The 16,839-nt window shown below is 49.8% G+C and overlaps 2 protein-coding genes across 4 annotated transcripts in view; one reads left to right on the top strand and one right to left on the bottom strand.

Annotated features, from left to right (window-relative positions):
* SUGP1 (SURP and G-patch domain containing 1) overlaps positions 1-10,497 on the bottom strand; it is a 37,720-nt gene extending 27,223 nt beyond the window's left edge. For both annotated transcript variants that reach the window (XM_021713648.1, XM_008060566.2), the window contains exons 1-3: positions 10,439-10,497; positions 8,379-8,550; positions 1,504-1,604 (exon numbers count right to left, since the gene is read on the bottom strand). In XM_021713648.1, coding sequence (XP_021569323.1) covers positions 1,504-1,604; positions 8,379-8,550; positions 10,439-10,472 — 307 coding nt within the window. In that variant the 5' untranslated portion in view covers positions 10,473-10,497. The remainder of the gene's footprint in view (positions 1-1,503; positions 1,605-8,378; positions 8,551-10,438) is intronic.
* A 282-nt stretch (positions 10,498-10,779) lies between these two features.
* MAU2 (MAU2 sister chromatid cohesion factor) overlaps positions 10,780-16,839 on the top strand; it is a 32,764-nt gene continuing 26,704 nt past the window's right edge. For both annotated transcript variants that reach the window (XM_021713649.1, XM_008060565.2), the window contains exon 1: positions 10,780-11,103. In XM_021713649.1, the coding sequence (XP_021569324.1) occupies positions 10,828-11,103 (276 nt within the window). In that variant the 5' untranslated portion in view covers positions 10,780-10,827. The remainder of the gene's footprint in view (positions 11,104-16,839) is intronic.

Below are 16,839 nucleotides of genomic sequence, written 5' to 3'. Positions count from 1 at the left end.
CAAATTGCCCAGGCAGGTCTCAAACCCTTGGGCTGAGGCAATCCTCTTGCCTCTGCCTCCCAAAGTGCTGGGATTATAGGCGTGAGCCACCACGCCCAGCTAATTACCACTTTCTTTTCTTTTTTTTTGAGTTGGAGTCATTCTGTCACCCATGCTGGAGGGCAGTGGCATGCTCCCGTCCACCACAGCCTCAACTGCCTGGGCTCAGATGTTCCTTCCACCTCAGCCTTACAAGTAGCTGGAACTACAGGCACACACCACCATACCCGGCTAATTTTTTGATTTACTGTAGAGACGAGGTCTTGCCAAGTTGCCCCAGCTGGTCTCAAACCCGTGGGCTCAGGCAGTTCTCTCACATCAGCCTCTCAAAGTGCTGGGATTACAGGCATGAGCCACTGTGCCCTGCCTGAGGCCTTATCTTTCTAAGCCTCAGTTTCCTCAATGGAAAGCGGGGAGGTGACCAGCTGCCTACAGAAGTTGAACCCAAAGAGAGAGATTTACACGTATGTATCATCCAGACTTAGAAAAACAAGTCGAGTGAAAAAACAAGGCATGAAGTAAACGCACATATGTCATCATCTGCATAAATGGCCAATCATCCAAACAATTGCCACACACTGCTCAGGTAAGAGGGCGACAACAGGGGTTGTCAGAACACAAACAATGTCTTGACAGTAGTTTCCTGTAAGAAAGGGGGAATGGGAGGGCTTCAACTTCCTGTGATGTTCTTCATCATTAAATAAAAGATCAGAAGCGTAAATGGCAAAACGTTAACAGTTGTGAATTCTGAGCAGAGAATAAGTGTGCTGTCAAATATCCCTTGAAGGGAAACACACTGGGGAAGGGACAAGCGTCCCTCTGGAGGACACAGTGAGAGGACAGGGGTCATGGGCTTGCACAGTGTATTGACATGGCAGGAGTGGAGTGGAACTCAACAAACACCAGCACGGTGTGTGGACACGGCACAGGGGTGGAACTCAACAAACACCGGCACCCCAAAATTGTCATGAGGCACCCTGCCACCTCCAGGCCACCTGTCTGCCTTGCACGTCAACCACAGCAGGCCCCGAACCTGCTGTCTCCTGATGCAGCTCGGGTGCCTCAGGCCAGCCTGGCGCCCACACAGACCTCATCTGCAGAAGGCCCGTTTACCCCTGCTGGTGGGCTTAAACTCACCCAAACTGGTGATGCCTGTCCTCTCCCCAACCAAGACTTACCCTCACCTGTCCCCTTGGGGTCCCACAGCCCTGGGGAGGGCTGAGTCATAGCCCCAACCCCCCGGACTGAAACCCAGCGTGGCTGCCTCTACTCCTGCAGGGTAAGCCCCTCAAGGGTGAGGTCTATGCTCGTCCCCTCCGTATTTGGTGTGGAGATGGGTGGAATGAGGATGCTCAATGAACACAGCATGAGAGGAACAAGTCTGAGGTGGAACCTGTCACATCCAATGTGCCTGGCGACCCCTGGAGGAGACAGAGCAGCGCGAGGTAAGGGCATGGTACCCACCTGTGGTCTGTGCCTTCTGTAGCTTCAGAAACTGTTGCAAGAAGCTACCGTCATTGGCAAACTTGTTGGAAACGCAGGAAGAGTGGTGTGCGTTTGCAATTCTAGAACCAAGACAGGACAAGAGCGAGAGCAGGTGAGAGGAGCAGCAAGGAGGACAAGGCAGATGCTGGCACCTCACCCATCACAACTGCACACCCACCCCTAGTGGGACCAAAATTGTCCCCCAGAGACTTCTGGGGACTACCACTGACTACATAGGGCAGGCTCCAGCATGGTGAGCTGGGGACAACCTTGTTCTAAGACTAATACCACATATGTGACCTCTGCCTGAATACTGGCCCTCCAGGTCCAGATGACCCCGACACGATGGTTCCTGCTCTCCTCCTGCACAGCACCTGTCCTGCCTTGCCAGTTAATTATCAAGGTCATTACAGTTTCCTGCTAGCTTAGAGTTCTCTGAGGTAGGGCTTGTGTATCTTCGCCATGTATGCCCACAGCTCCAAGCCAGGGCCACCAAGCACTTCTGTGGGCTCCATACGTTCACAGAAAAACACCCAAAGCAATCTCTTGGTGGGAAAATTATAAGGGGTTTTACATTTTAATCATTTTTACTCTCCCTTTCTGTTTTTCTTTCTTTGTAAAGAGTACGGGCCGGGCACAGTGGCTCACACCTATAATCCCAGCACTTTGGGAGGCTGAGGTGAGAAGATTCACTGAGTCCAAGTGTTCAAGACCAGCCAGGGAAACCACCAGCCTGGGCAACTCGGCGAGACCTCATCTCTACAATAAATAAAAAAATTAGCTGGGCATGATGCCACATGCCTGTAGTTACAGCTAATTGGAAGGCAGAGGACAGCAGGTCAAGGCTGCACTGGCTGTGTGCGTGCTACTGTACTCCAGTCTGGGTGACAGAGTGGGACTCCAACTCAAAAAAAAAAAAAAGAGTACATTTTACATTTTAACAAAAATCCATTTTTAACATGTCAACAAAAAAACAAACTGAGGGCCTAAATATATTTAATTCAGAGCTGGGCACAGCTGATATACTGTTGTCAGAGCTGCCCTCTTTGACCAGCCTGTCTCAAAAGTGGCATTAGCCAGGTATAGTGGTGCCTGCCTTTAGTGCCAGGTACTCAGGAGAATAAGGTGGGAGGAGAACTTGAGCCCAGAAGTTCAAGGCTGCAATGAGCTATGATTGTGCCACTGTACTCCAGCCTAGGCAACAGAGCAAGACCCTCTCTCATTTAAAAATAAATAAATAAGTTTAGCCAGGCATGGTGGCTCATACTTGTAATCCCAGCATTTTGGGAGGCCAAGGCCAGTGGACTGCTTGAGCCCAGGAATTTGAGACCAGCCTGGGTAACATAGTGAGACCTGGCCGGTCTCGGTGGCTCAGCCTGTAATCCCAGCACTTTGGGAGGCCAAGGTGAGTGGATTGCCTGAGCCCTCAGGTTCGAGACCAGTCCGGACAACTTGGCAAGACCTCGTCTCTACAGTAAATAAAAAATTAGCCAGGCACAGTAGCACACACCTATAATTCCAGGTACTTGGAAGGCTGAGGTAGAAGGATCACTGGCGCCCAGCAGGTCGACACTGGGGTGGCCATAAGTGCACCACTGCACTCCAGCCTGGGTGACAGAGTGCGACTCCAACTCAAGAAAAAAACCAAAACACAAAAACCCCCACAAAGACCCCAAAAAACATAGTGAGACCTATTATCTATAAATAATTAAAAAAAAATTAGCTGGGTGTAGTAGTGTGTGCCTGTAGTCCCAGTTACTTGGGAGGCTGAGGCTGGAGGATAGTTTGAGTGCAGGTGTCTGAGGATGCTGTGAGCTGTGACCATACCACTGCATTCCAGTCTGGGCCAGAGTAAGACTCCAACAGAGAAAAACAAATAAATAAGTTTAATTCAAATCAATTTCCCCCTTTTTAAAAGTAATAGAGGCCGAGTTCAGTGGCTCAGCCTGTAATCCCCAGCACTTTGGGAGGCCGAGGCGAGTGGACTGCCTGAGTTCACAGGTTGGAGACCATCCCGCGCAACCTGGCGAGACCTCATCTCTACAATAAAATTAAAAATAGCCAGGCGTGGTAGCACACATCTACCAAAGAAGGCTAGAACTTAATTTTAAAACCTGTGGGTTCCATGAGCTTTTGCCATTATTGGACACATCCATATGGTGGAATGTAGTGCAGTTTTAAAAAACAATATGTGCAAGCAATTTCTGAGATTGGGCAGGATGATGATATGCTGTAGTAGGAAACTAAAGACGAAGAGCATATTGTGATTACAGCCTCATTTACTTCTATTTCTAATTTAGAGGGCAAAATAAAGGCATATACCAAAGTGCTCACAGTGGTTATTGCAAGGTAGAGAGGCTTTGTTGATTTTTCCCCTTCCTTTCTATATTTCAGCTTTTCTCATTTCCATTTATTCTGTAATGAGCCTCTATTGCTTTATTTTTTTTTTTTTTTTAAAGTCAGAGTCTCATCTGTTGCCTAGGCTGGAGTGCAGTGGCACAATCATGGCCATTGCAGCCTCCACCACCTGGGCTCAGGTGAGCCTTCCACTTCAGCCTTCCAAGCAGCTGAGACTATGGGTGTGCACCATCACACCCAGCTAATTTTTTTATTTATTGTATCGATGAGGTATTGCCATGTTGCCCAGGCTGATCTTGAACTTCTGGGCTCAGGTAATTCTCTTGCCTCCGCCTCCCAAAGTGCTGAGATTACAGGTTTGAGCCATTGCATTCACCTCCGTTACTTTTTTTTTTGTTTTTTTTTTTTGAGTTGGAGTCTCATTCCTTCACCCAGGCTGGAGTGCAGTGGCACGCACACTCACAGCTACCCCAGTGTCGACCTTCTGGGCTCTAGCGATCCTTCCGCCTCAGCCTTCCAAGTAGCCGGAACCATAGGCACATGCTACTATACCCAGCACTTTTTTTGATTTATTGTAGAGACGAGGTCCCACCAAGTTGCCCAGGCTGATCTCGAACCCCTGGGTTCAGGCAATCCTCTCGCCTCCGCCTCCCAAAGTGCTGGGATTACACAAGTGAGCCACTGTGCCCAGTAAGTTCTATCCTTCTAGGGATCTGTTCTAATGAACTAAAAATGGCTAACCTAAATAGGCAACCTCAATAGCCAACATGGAGCACTGGTTTAATAAACTCCGGGCCATCCACAGGGAAGATGGGGCAGCCCTGAATAGTTGAAAGTTTAGACAAAATGATCAAGTACAATGTTAAAGGAAAAACAAAAAGGCAGGAAGGCTACACAACAACATCTAGAGTGTGGTTTTGCCTCCACCAAAAGACATCTGAATTAAAAGTTGTTAGGAAAACACAACAAAATGCAACCACCACGCATCTCTGGGTTGCAGAGTTACAGGGACTTTGGTTTTTGTTTTCCTCTCCTCTCTCTCCCAGATTTCTATCACATATGTGAATTATCCCTAAAGTTAAAAAAATAGGGCAACCTCTTTCAGGTACTCTTCCGCGGTGGGAGCTTTTCTGTCTTTTTTTTTTTTTTTTTTTGAGTTGGAGTCTCCCTCTGTCCCCCAGACTGGAGTGCAGTGGCCACTCCTGGCCACCGCAGCCTCGACCTGCTGGGCTCCAGCGATCCTTCCACCTCAGCCTTCTGAGTAGCTGGAATTACAGGCACACACTACCACACCTGGCTAATTTTTTATTTATTGTAGAGATGAGGTCTTGCCAAGTTGCCCAGGCGAGTCTCGAACCCACAGGCTCAGGCAATCCACTCACCTCAGCCTCCCAAAGTGTGGGATTACAGGCTGAGCCACCGAGCCCAGCTGCTTTTCTGTCTTCTTAATAAATCCTTTCAAAAAAGAAAAAAAAGAAACAGTAACAGACATCTCACATGAAAGAGAAGGTTCTGCTGCTGAATCACCTCAATATGAAACAAGCAGGGCCTTTTGGGGACCCCTCCAGCCCCAGTCCTGGCCTTGTCCTCACACCATGTACACCTCCCTCAGGAGGAATAGGAGGTGGAGATGAGGAAAGGCAATAAAAAATGGCTGAGCTGCAAACTAATCCCCTTTGTGTTTTTCTGAGTTGAAATCTCACTTGGTTGCCCAGGCTGGAGTGCTGCTCTTGACAACCACAGCCTCGACCTGCTGGGCTCAGGCGATCTTTCCGCTTCAGCCTTCCAAGTTGCTGGAACTACAGGTGTGCGCCATCACACCCAGCTAATTTTTTTTTAATTTATTGTAGAGACAAGGTATCACCATGCTGCCCGGGCTGGTCTTGAACCCCTGGGCTCAGGCATCCTTTCACCTCCACTTCCCAAAGTGCTGGAATTACAGGCATGAGCCACCGTGCCTGGCACTAATCCCCCCTTGAAAACCACTGATAACAAACAGTGAAGCTGAAAATGCTGGATCCTGACAAATAAAATGTGATCCATCCACACAATGGAATAACTTTTAGCCAATAAAAAGGAATGAACCTGATTCATGCTACAAGGTGGATGAACCTCAAAACCACTGTGCTAACTGAAAGAAGCCAGACACAAAAGATCATGTGGTGTATGAAATATCTAGAATAACCAGGTGCAGTGGCTCCCAGCACTTTGGAAGGCAGAGGATTGCCTGAGCCCAGGGGTTCAAGCCTTGGCAACTTGGTGAGACTTCCTTTCTACAAAAAAAATCAGAAAATTAGCTGGGCATGATGGTGCCTACCTGTGGTTCCAGCTACTTGGAAGGCTGAGGGAGAAAAACTGCCTGAGCCTAGCAGATTAAGGCTATGGTAGCTGAGCGTGTCACTGTACTCCAGCCTGGGTGACAGAGAAAGATTCTGACTTAAAAAAAAAATAAAGAATAAAAAACATACAAACAAACAAATGTTAAACTCTGATGGTTCTGGAGAGTTGTAATGCAGGAAATAGCTTTTTAAAAGTAGGAGGGCAGTGGCATTATTGACAACAGTTAAAACTTGGAACCAACCAAGTGTTCTGTAGATTAACGGAGAAGCAAAACATAGTCCAACCATAAAATGGAATGTTATTCAGCCTTAAACAGGAAGAAATTTCTGACATACAGATAAGCCTTGAGAACACCATGCTGAGTGAAACAAGCCAGTCACAAAAAGACGGATTCCATTTACATGAGTTCCCCAGAGTAGTCAAAATTATAGAGACAGAAAGTAGAATAGTGGGTGCCAGGGGCTGGTGGAGTGGGGAATGGGGAATAAGTGTTAACGGGTATAGAGTTTCAGTTTTGTAAGATGAAAAAGAGTTCTGAGGCTGGGCGTGGGGGCTCATGCCTATAATTCTATCACTTTGGGAGGGCAAAGCAAGAGGACTGCTTGAGGTCAGAAGTTTAAGATCAGCCAGGGCAACACAGTGAGATCTCATCTAAACAAAAAAATCCGAAAATTAGCTAGGCATGGCACCTGTAGTCCCAGCTACTAGGAAGGCTGAAGTGGGAAGATCACCTGAGCTCAGGAGGTACAGGCTGTGTAAGTCAGAACTGCACTCCAGCCTGGGCCACAGAGTAAGACAGACCCTAACTCAGAAAACAAACAAATACCCATATATACACATATATATGTATAAATAAAATGTTCTGGAGATGGATGGTGGTGATAGTTGCACAACAATATGAATGTATTTAATACTACTGAACTGTATATTCCTAAGTGGCAAAGGTGGTAAATGTTATGTGTATTTTACTGGTTTTAAAAAACAACTTTTTACAAAGTGGGAGTAAAAGCAGGATATAAAATTGATCACAACTTCAAGGAAAAAAACAAAGACAGGGAAAGAGAACATATCCAAATGACTGCCTTGAGGCGACTTGAAGGTTTTCTATTTCTTCAGGTGTAAATTCTAACCTTTGGTGCTCTATGCTTTTACTATGGGGTTTAAAAACCACCTTATCTCCAAAGCTCCCTGTGCATGCACTCATCCACCCAGATGTTTCCATTCAGCAGTCTGTTCCTGGTGCTGGGATCTGGCAGCCTCTAAAAGACGCCAGGGAAGTGACCCTGCCAACCTTTCTCATCTTGTGGAAGTCCTTCCACAACCTGGGGTGAGAGCCCACAAGCAGTCATTCAACACCCAGTTCCTGAGCACCTTGAAAGTTTATCAGTAATAAGGCCTGAGTCCTGCTCTCAAGAAGTTATAGACTCTCAGAAAAGGTGGAAGCTAAGATAAGCTTTGAGGAAGGTTAATACGCTTGACTCAACAGACCCCAAGGGAAGGGGGTAGCCTCTCTGATTATCAACCTCCAGGATGAAATGCTCAGATCTCGTCACCCTGATCATGCCACCCTCTGATCAAACCCTCACTGCCTTCAGTGTTTCCTAGGACAGGTAAGTGGACCCCCTGCCCGAGCTACCATCTGCTTTGTCACTGGACAGCTCATTTGGTGCAGTGACTCAGACTGCCCTGACACAGGGGCTCTCTCTCCTTGCTGCCCTCTGTGGGTCAGTCCTGTCTCTGCTTCTTCAATGGGCAGGCTCCACCTGGGTTTTCAGGATGCATAGCCTCTCTATGCCTCTATGTTGGTTGCTGTGCCTGGGAACAGACTGCCCCATGTCAGCTCCCAGCAGCTCTGGTGTAGCACTGGCAGCCCTTGCAAGTAGACTGTGAGCCCCACAGAGACAGAGCCTGGGTTCTTGCAATTACAAACTGCTTGCCCTAAACCACAGCTAATCAAAAATAACTGCTAAGTACACAAGCTGGAAGGCCATCCTTTGGGCTCCCACATACCCATCATTCTCTCCTGCCACACCGAGTCTCCTGAGGGCACTGGTGTCATTCCTTGGATCATTAGGCACACACTGACGGCACTCACAGGCAAAGCCCTCTGCTGGTAACCCCCTAAGATCCCAATCCAAGTCCCAGAAGGCACTTACTCGCCGGGATGTGGGGGCTGAGGGCTGGCCACCTGATTCTGCTTGGCTTTCTGTTCCATTTTGGCTTCAATTTCCCGTTTCTTCTGAGCGATGAGCTCTTCTTGGTGAAGGATATTCATGTTCATTTTTCCAGATTTGGGGGTAGCAACCCCAAACCACCGGTTAGCTTTTCCTGAGAAGGGAAAAGAGGCACATCAGAAATCACCACTGCTCAGCCTGGGCAACAAACTGAGACCCTGTCTTTACAAAAAATGGAAAAATTAGCTGGGCATGGTAGTGTCTGCTTGTAGTCCCAGCTACTTGGGATGCTGAGGCAGAAGGACCACTTGAGCCCTGGAGTTGGAGCTGCGGTTAGCCATGGTTGTGCCACTGCACTCCAGCCTGGGCAACAGAGTGAAACTCTGTGCCCACCACCCCCCCAAAAAAAACACCATCAGTGCTACACAAACACCCCCAAAGACTTTGACGGGCCAGACAGCAACTGATGTTCAGACTGACTAACACCTCCACTCATTTGTTTATTCAACAAACATTTACAGAGTGCTTATGTACCAGGTACTGTACTAAGTGCTAAATAAGAGAAATCAGGCCTCTGCCTGCATGGGACTCACCTCTGGCTGGGGAGACAATTTCCACAAGAAAAAAGTAAGTGCAAAATGTGCTAACAGTTCTGCAGGAAACCAAAAAGGGCTTCCAATGAAGAGCAGTCCAGGCAAGATCACCAGAAAACAAACAGTAGAAGCAGGGACAACTAAGCTGGGACCAGAGGATAAGAAGTTAGCGTTATGAAACGCCAACTGGGCAGTGATCTAAGCAGAGGACAGAGCAGATGCAGAAGACCAAGGCAGGAAGAAGCCTGGTGTGTCCAAAGATCAGCAAGGGCCTAGCACAGCCAGAGTGGACAGCTCCTGGGATGGGCAGAGGTGGGGCATGACAAGGAGTCGGGCTTTACTTTAAGGGCTTTAGGAAATGACAGGGGAGTATAAAGCTGAGGAATGACAAGATCCCATGTACCTTTTTAAGATCATCCTGGCTAGTGATCATTCTGACCAGACAGTGCATAAGCAGCGAGGGGACCAAGGAGGCACACTGGCTCTAAGTGAAAGACACTGTCTTCAGACTATAGTGGTAGCCGTGGAGATAAAGGAGACACCCCAAAAGTTTCTAAATTCTGAAAACTGATTTTCAAGGTTCTGCCAGAGATTGCTCCCCTCGCTACTTTTTCATCCTTGACAGTCTTCAAAAAAACAAGCCTGTCCCATCCCAGGGTCTTTGCACTTGTGCCGCCCCCCGCTGCCCCCCTGCCCCAACGTGGAAGGCTCCGCCTTCCAGGCTTTCCCATAGCTGGCATCTTCTCATCTCAAATGTCTTCTGCTTGAAAAGATCTTCCTTCCTTACCTGAAATCATCACAACTAGCTCTTTGTTAACATTTGCCCGTTGGTGCACTGACACTCCAAGAAAAAATAACCTTCAGGAAGACAGGACCCTGTTTTGGTCACTACTGCATTCCCAGCGCCTAGCACAGTGACTGGCACACGACGAGCATCCCCTAAGTATTTGCTGAATGAGTGAATGCATTCCATTCCGGGGGAGTAGAAAAGACAAGGCTTGGAGGAAAAGCCAGTTCAAAAGACGCGGGAAAGTGTGCAAAGAGAACCTCAGAACATTTCGGAAAAGCAGCTTTTCCACAAAGCGGGACACAGGCCACAAGGCGGCTGCAAAGAAGAGACGGGCGCAGAGCAGCCCAAGGTTGCCACTGTCTTGGGGAGCGGAGCTTGGAGCAGCCCTGAAGGCAGCTATTTAGGAAAGAGGGCGCAGGGCCCACCGGGGTGGCGGCCTTTACGGAAAACGCTGCGTCCTCAGCAGACCAAGCGGGGGCGGCGGGCAACCTGGGTCTGGGGTCTCGGGAGACCGGGAGCTGCAGACACCGCCGCTTTGGGATGCCCAGGTGCTGAAGCGAGGGGCCCGCGGGTCGGTGCAGGGCCGACGGGAGGACGAAGCGGCGACAAGTAGCCGCAAGGACTGAGGCGGGCGCTTGAGGGGAGGCGGGGGCTGTTACCTGCAACATCCCGGTTGTCCATCTTGAGACTCATCCAATCCCACAATGCTCCGGGGCCACTTAAGGGCACTTCTTATAGCGTGCGCTGCCCGACGGGAGATGTAGTCCGCATCGGTCAGCCGCGCCCTGCCAGGACGGGGACACCAGGGTGCTTCTTACACAGACGCAAGCCTGAGCCTGTTGGCGATGTCTAAATATCCGTCCCGAAGACCTAAGGGAGTTTCTCTTTCTCACACCTTCCCAGAGCGGCGGCCACTCCAGATGCAAACTACATGTTCCAGGATGGTTTTGGCGGCAACTATCGCGAGTGCCGGGAGGAGCACCCGGCCCCGCCCCGTGCGCCCACTTCCGCCTCCCTGTGGCAGCGGCTTGTTGTTGTAGAAGCCAAAATGGCGGCGCAGGCGGCGGTGGCTGCCCAGGCGGCTGCGGCCCAGGCAGCGCAGGCTGAGGCGGCTGAGTCGTGGTATCTGGCGCTTCTGGGCTTCGCTGAGCACTTCCGCACTTCCAGTCCACCCAAAATCCGCTTGTGCGTGCACTGCCTGCAGGCCGTGTTCCCCTTCAAGCCGCCGCAGCGCATCGAGGCCCGCACGCACCTGCAGCTGGGCTCCGTGCTCTACCACCACACCAAGAACAGCGAGCAGGCGCGCAGCCACTTGGAGAAGGCGGTGAGCGCTGGCCGGGCCGCGAGGGCGGAGGCGCGAGCTCCTTGCGAGGATTGGACTGACGGGGCGGGATCCCATTCCTTGGGGGGCTGGGGGAGCGATCTCCTTAGCTAGGCGGGACCCCGAAGCCCTCTGCGGGACCCCGAAGCCCTCGGGACCCCGAAGCCCTCGACTCCTCAGGGGGCCCTAAGGCCTCGTACCCAAGTTTACTTCTGGCTTCTGGGGACTGACCGGGCTCCAGGCCCCCCCTTTCGTGTACTCAGAGCGTTGCCTCTTCCTGGGAACAACAGGGTCCCCGCATCGTCAGATTCTCAGGAGCGTCCCCTTCGTGGGTGGCGTTGGGGACACCCCCAGATCGGTGTCTGAGTCCTGCAGCCACCAGCTCCTCGGGGCTCAGCTTCGGGAGCGTCTACCCGAGCGCGCCCCACCAGAAGTCCTTGGGATGGGGGCGGGTCGACGCGAGAGCCCAGGCATCCCCTGGGAATCTGAAGTCGGACCTCTCAGGAAGCCCGGGAGCGCATCCCCCGCCTTGCATCCCGAAGTCTGGAAGGTCTTATGCCCCATCAGTGGTGCCGGGTGTCATGGGGGGAACACGAGATCCTGCCTCTGGAATTGGGTATTTGAGGTCATGCGAGGAGTCTCAGAGCCTAGAGTCGAGCTTTTGAGGTCCTGTGAGGAGGTGAAAGTGTGTGTGTGTCGGGGGGTGTCTGGAGTCCAGGCTCCTTCAGCTCCTGCTGTCTCACTCCCGGCTGGTGATTCCTCTTCCTTCCCCCATCCACCAGTCTATTCTCTTCAGAGTGAGCCCCTTCCTTTCAATTGACTGTCATCTTGATGCTTTAAAAAATGTGGGAAAGCTGCCGGGCTCGGTGGCTCAGCCTGTAATCCCACGCCTTTGGGAGGCTGAGGTGAGTGGATTGCCTGAGCCCGCGGATCCGCAACCCGCCTGGGCAACTTGGCGAGACCTCATCTCTACAATAAATAAAAAAATCAGCCGGGCGTGGTAGCGCGCGCCTGTAGTTCCAGCTACTTGGAAGGCTGAGGCGGAAGGATCGCCGGAGCCCAGCAGGTCGAGGCTGCGGTGGCCGGGAGTGGCCACTGCCCTCCAGTCTGGGCGACAGAGTGAGACTCCAACTCAAAAAAAAAAAAAAAAAATGGGAAAGCAGCCAGGCACGGTGACTCATGCCTGTCGTCCCAGCACTTTGGGAGGTGGAGGTATGAGGAGTGCCTGAGCCCAGGGGTTCAAGACTTGCCTGGGCAATGTGGCGAGACTTCATCTCTACAGTAAGTCAAAATATCAGCCGGGCATGGTGTCTCACGCCTGTAATCCCAGCACTTTGAGAGGTGGAATTGAGAGGATTGCCTGAGTCCAGGGGTTCGAGACCAACCTGGACACTTGGCAAGACCTGGTCTCTACAATAAATTTTTTAAAAATTAACCAGGTGTGGTGGTGCATGCCTATAACTCCAGCTGTTTGGAAGTCTGAGACAGAAGGGTTGCCTGAACCCAGCAGGTCAAGGCTACAGTGGCCATGAGCATGCCCCTGCATGCCAGCCTGGGTGGCAGAGTTGAGACTACAACTCAAAATAAATAAATAATTAAAAATGTGGGAAAGCGGCTGTCATTCTGCCCTTTAGTAAACTTTCCTGCTGTGGAGTCGCTTCTTCTCACAGCAGCACTGTGCTCCTGTCAGACTTCCTCCCTGTTGCTGTTTACCCAGCACTGTGTGGCTTAAAGGAGAGACTTCTTGAAAAGCAACTCTGCCAGGTACCATGGCTCATGCCTATCATCCCAGCACCTTGAGAGGCCAAGGCAGGAGGATTGCTTGAGCTCAGGAGTTTGAGACCAGCCTGGGCACCATAGTGAGACCTGTCTCTATAAAAATAAAAAAAAATTAGCCTGATGTTGTGGCACCGTAGTTCCAACTACTCAGGAGGCTGAAGTGGAAGGATCGCCTGAGCCTAGGAGGCCAAGCGGTGATCTGCTACTGCCGCTGCGCTCCAGCCTGGATGACAGAGTAAGACCCTGACTCAAAAACAAAAAACTCAGATTTTTAAAAAATGTGTTGTTCTGAGGTAAATCATAACCCACCCTCAGCTAGTAACAAGTTGCCTTGAGGGGAAGATCAGACCCTTGTTTTGCAGACTGAAAAGTTGGAAGGGTACTTTAGTCCTCACTTGATCCACTTGTCTCAGGGCAGTTGGGGTCCCCAGAGAGGTGAAGGGATTTGTCCAAGGCCACATAGTGAGCTATTAACAAAACTGGGCTCAAACCCAGGCTCAAAGATTGCCAGGTTACATGCCAAGATGGTCTGTCATATTGGTGAAGTTTTTTTTTTTTTCATTCATTCAGCAGATATTTGTTCAGCTCATGCCAGGTCAGGTGCCAAGTCCACTAGGGGATCAGCGATGCCTGAAATGGTCTCTGCCCACGTAAGCTTATGTTTTAGTAAAGGAGAGGAACACTAAGTAGGGAGAGGTGACTACGTACTTCCCAACTGGGTGATGTAAGAGCCACAAAAACTGGACCAGGGAGAAGGGATGGAGTCGACTTGAAGCTATTTTTGGCAGAGGTCGTGAGGGAGTCTATTTGTAGGAGTGACATTTGAGCAGAGGCCTGAATAGGTAGAGTCAGGAGCCCGGTGAACTACTCTGGCAAGAACTACTTAATGGCAAGGAGTGCTCTAGCTGTCAGGGACCAACAGTTGGTCTCAGAGTCTCTCCAGGTCAGTGATGAGTTTGAGATCAAATGAGATGCCAGGCTTTATTGTCTGAGGAATTGCGGGGAGAGAGTCTGGAGGCTGCAACTACTGGGGCCTGGAGGCCCAGCGTCTCCAGTAGATGCGCTGGTCCTGAAAGTCTTCTCTTGATTAACATGCTGTACCGTCTTCCTTCTCTTGTCTCCCAGGGCCGTTCACCTGTTTCTAGCGTGGTTAAAGGTCACTGTGTATTGTCGGATTTTGCCCACTCAGTGATGCTCCTAATTGCTCTCTTGGCCATTTGGCTTTTGGATTCATAGTTTAAACCCTTATTCTTGTGAAGTACCTTCACTCTACTTAATAGAACTTTGAATCTTGTGGTGTCTTCCACTGAGCCCCGTGTTCCCCTCCATACCTCATGCAGACTTTACACCTGGAAATCCCTTTCTCTCTATTGCATCCCTGGTTGGAAATTTGTCTGGATTTCCATCATATTCCAAGCTGTTTTCTTCTGCACTGTTAGTCATCTCCTTTTGTGTTATAATACAAGCCTGCTTCCTTTAGTCTTCATTCTTTTTTTTTTTTTTTTTTTTTTGAGTTGGAGTCTCACTCTGTCGCCCAGACTGGAGTGCAGTGGCCGCTCCCGGCCACTGCAGCCTCAACCTGCTGAACTCCGGCGATCCTTCCGCCTCAGCTTCCGAGTAGCTGGAATTACAGGCATGCGCTACCATTCCTGGCTGATTTTTTGACTTATTGTAGAGGTGAAGTCTTGCTGCCCAGGCGGGTCTCGAACCCACGGGCTCAGGCAATCCACTCACCTCAGCCTCCCAAAGGCACGGGATTACAGGCTGAGCCACCGAGCCTGGCTATAAACTTTTTTCTAAAGGTAAAAAAAAAACCTCCCAAATATTTTGTGACTGTTCTCCTTGACCATTCTTTCCGCTGAACTATTTTCTTTAACATGTGTTCTACAGGTAAAATCTTTCACTGGCTCCTGAGCTTAGTACTACATCCAACTTCCCTGTTATTTTCGTCTTTTGCTTCCTCTCAGAGAAACCCTAGCCCCCTTGGTAATCACATTTTTATATAAGGTTAGATTGTTTTCTCTCTCCTTCTGTCCGTTTTTAACCATCTCCTTAACTGCGTTTGTAAACCATCTAGAAGGAGGAATGTGTTACACTTACCCATCTGCTTTGTCAGGTCTACCAACCTGGAAGGAATCATCTGTTAAATGCCCCTATCTGGGCCGGGCTCGGTGGCTCAGCCTGTAATCCTAGTGCTTTGGGAGGCCGAGGTGAGTGGATTGCTTGAGCCTGCCTGGCAACTTGGCAAGACTTCATCTCTACAATAAATCAAAAATTAGCCAGGCATGGTAGCGCACACCTGTAGTTCCAGCTACTTGGAAGGCTGAGGCGGAAGAATTGCCGGAGCCCAGCAGGTCGAGGAGCCCAGCAGGTCGAGGCTGCGGTGGCCGGGAGAGTGCCACTGCACTCCAGTCTGGGTGACAGAGTGAGACTCCAACTCAAAAAAAAAAAAAAAAAAAAAAAAAAAAAAAAAAAGGTCCCTATCTGGCCAGGTGTGATGGCTCAAGCCTGTAATCCCAGCAATTTAGGAGACCAAGGCAAGAGGATTGCCTGAGCCAGGGGTTCGAGACCAGTCTGGGCAACTTGATGAGACATCATCTCTACAATATATCAAAAAATTAGCCAGATGTGGTAGCATGCGCCTGTAGTTCCAGCTACTTTGAAGGCTGAGGCAGAAGGATCGCCTGAGCCCAGTAGGTGGATAAATAAGTAAGTAAATAAATAAATAAATATCCCTATCAGAGTCATGGAGGGTGCAGCTCCCTTTCCTCAGGTGCTCTTTTGAAGTCAGAGCCATTGTTTTCTCAGTGGTTCCTGCCTCTACAGTCACTTGAAACACCTGCCCATAGCCTCATTCTCTGAGTCTGCTCTGAGTCTGCTCAGTAGATCCAGGAACTATTATAGAGCATGACATCATGACCCTCTACCTGAAAGCCTTCATCTTTGCTTATGGTAATGGCAGTGATGTGATTGTGTCCTGAAGTTTTTGACTGACCTGGGGGACTCCTTGAGTAAATAGTTCTTGACTATAAGAGATGTCATTTTATTTAGAAGTATCTTAGCTAGAGAACTTGCAAAGCCACTTTTACAGACTCTGTCAGATTGTGTTCTTTCATTTTGCCTTCCCTTACTGTCTTTCTTCTTGCTGCACGCCTATCCCTGAGTGGATTTTCAGTCTTCTCTTGTTTATCAGGCCCTGTGGGTTTTATTTTATTTTCACACCTGTCTTTCAAGCAGACAAAGGCACTTCGGTTATTTATATGTGTGCTGTGAAATCAAGAGAACAAGCCGGGCTTGGTGGCTCAGCCTGTAATCCCGGGCTTTTGGGAGGTTGAGGTGAGTGGATTGCCTGAGCCCACGGGTTCGAGACCCACCCGGGCAACTTGGCGAGACCTCATCTCTACAATAAATAAAAAATTAGATGGGTGTGGTAGCGCGCACCTGTAGTTCCAGCTACTTGGAAGGCTGAGGCGGAAGGATCGCTGGAGCCCAGCAGGTTGAGGCTGCGGTAGCCTGGAGTGGCCACTGCACTCCAGTCTGGCCGACAGAGTGAGACTCCAACTCCAAAAAAAAAAGAAAAAGAAAAAGAAATCAAGAGAACAAATGCATATATCTGTTTCCCCTTTTCCATCTTTTTTCTGATGTTTTTGTTAGAGATGGGGTTTCCCTCTGTCTCCTAGAGTACAGTGACATGATCATAGCTCACTGCAGCCTCAAATTCCTGGGCTCAAGCGATCCTCCTTCCTCAGCCTCCCAAGTAACTGGGACTGCAGGTGCACACCACCTTGTCCAGCTAGTTTTTAAAAATTTTTGAGCTGGGCTCGGTGGCTCAGCCTGTAATCCTGCACCTTTGGGCGGCTGAGGTGAGTGCCGGAGCCCACGGGTTCGGGACCCGCCTGACGGCGAGACCTCATCTCTACAATAAATCAAAAAATCAGCCGGGCGTGGTAGTGCATGCCT

Source organism: Carlito syrichta, unplaced genomic scaffold (genome assembly GCF_000164805.1).
Source record: "Carlito syrichta isolate Samal-C Ts95f unplaced genomic scaffold, Tarsius_syrichta-2.0.1 Scaffold304652, whole genome shotgun sequence".
Lineage (NCBI taxonomy): Eukaryota > Metazoa > Chordata > Mammalia > Primates > Tarsiidae > Carlito > Carlito syrichta.
The sequence above is the reverse complement of the archived record's forward strand: the minus strand, read 5'-3'. Positions and strand labels throughout refer to the sequence as shown.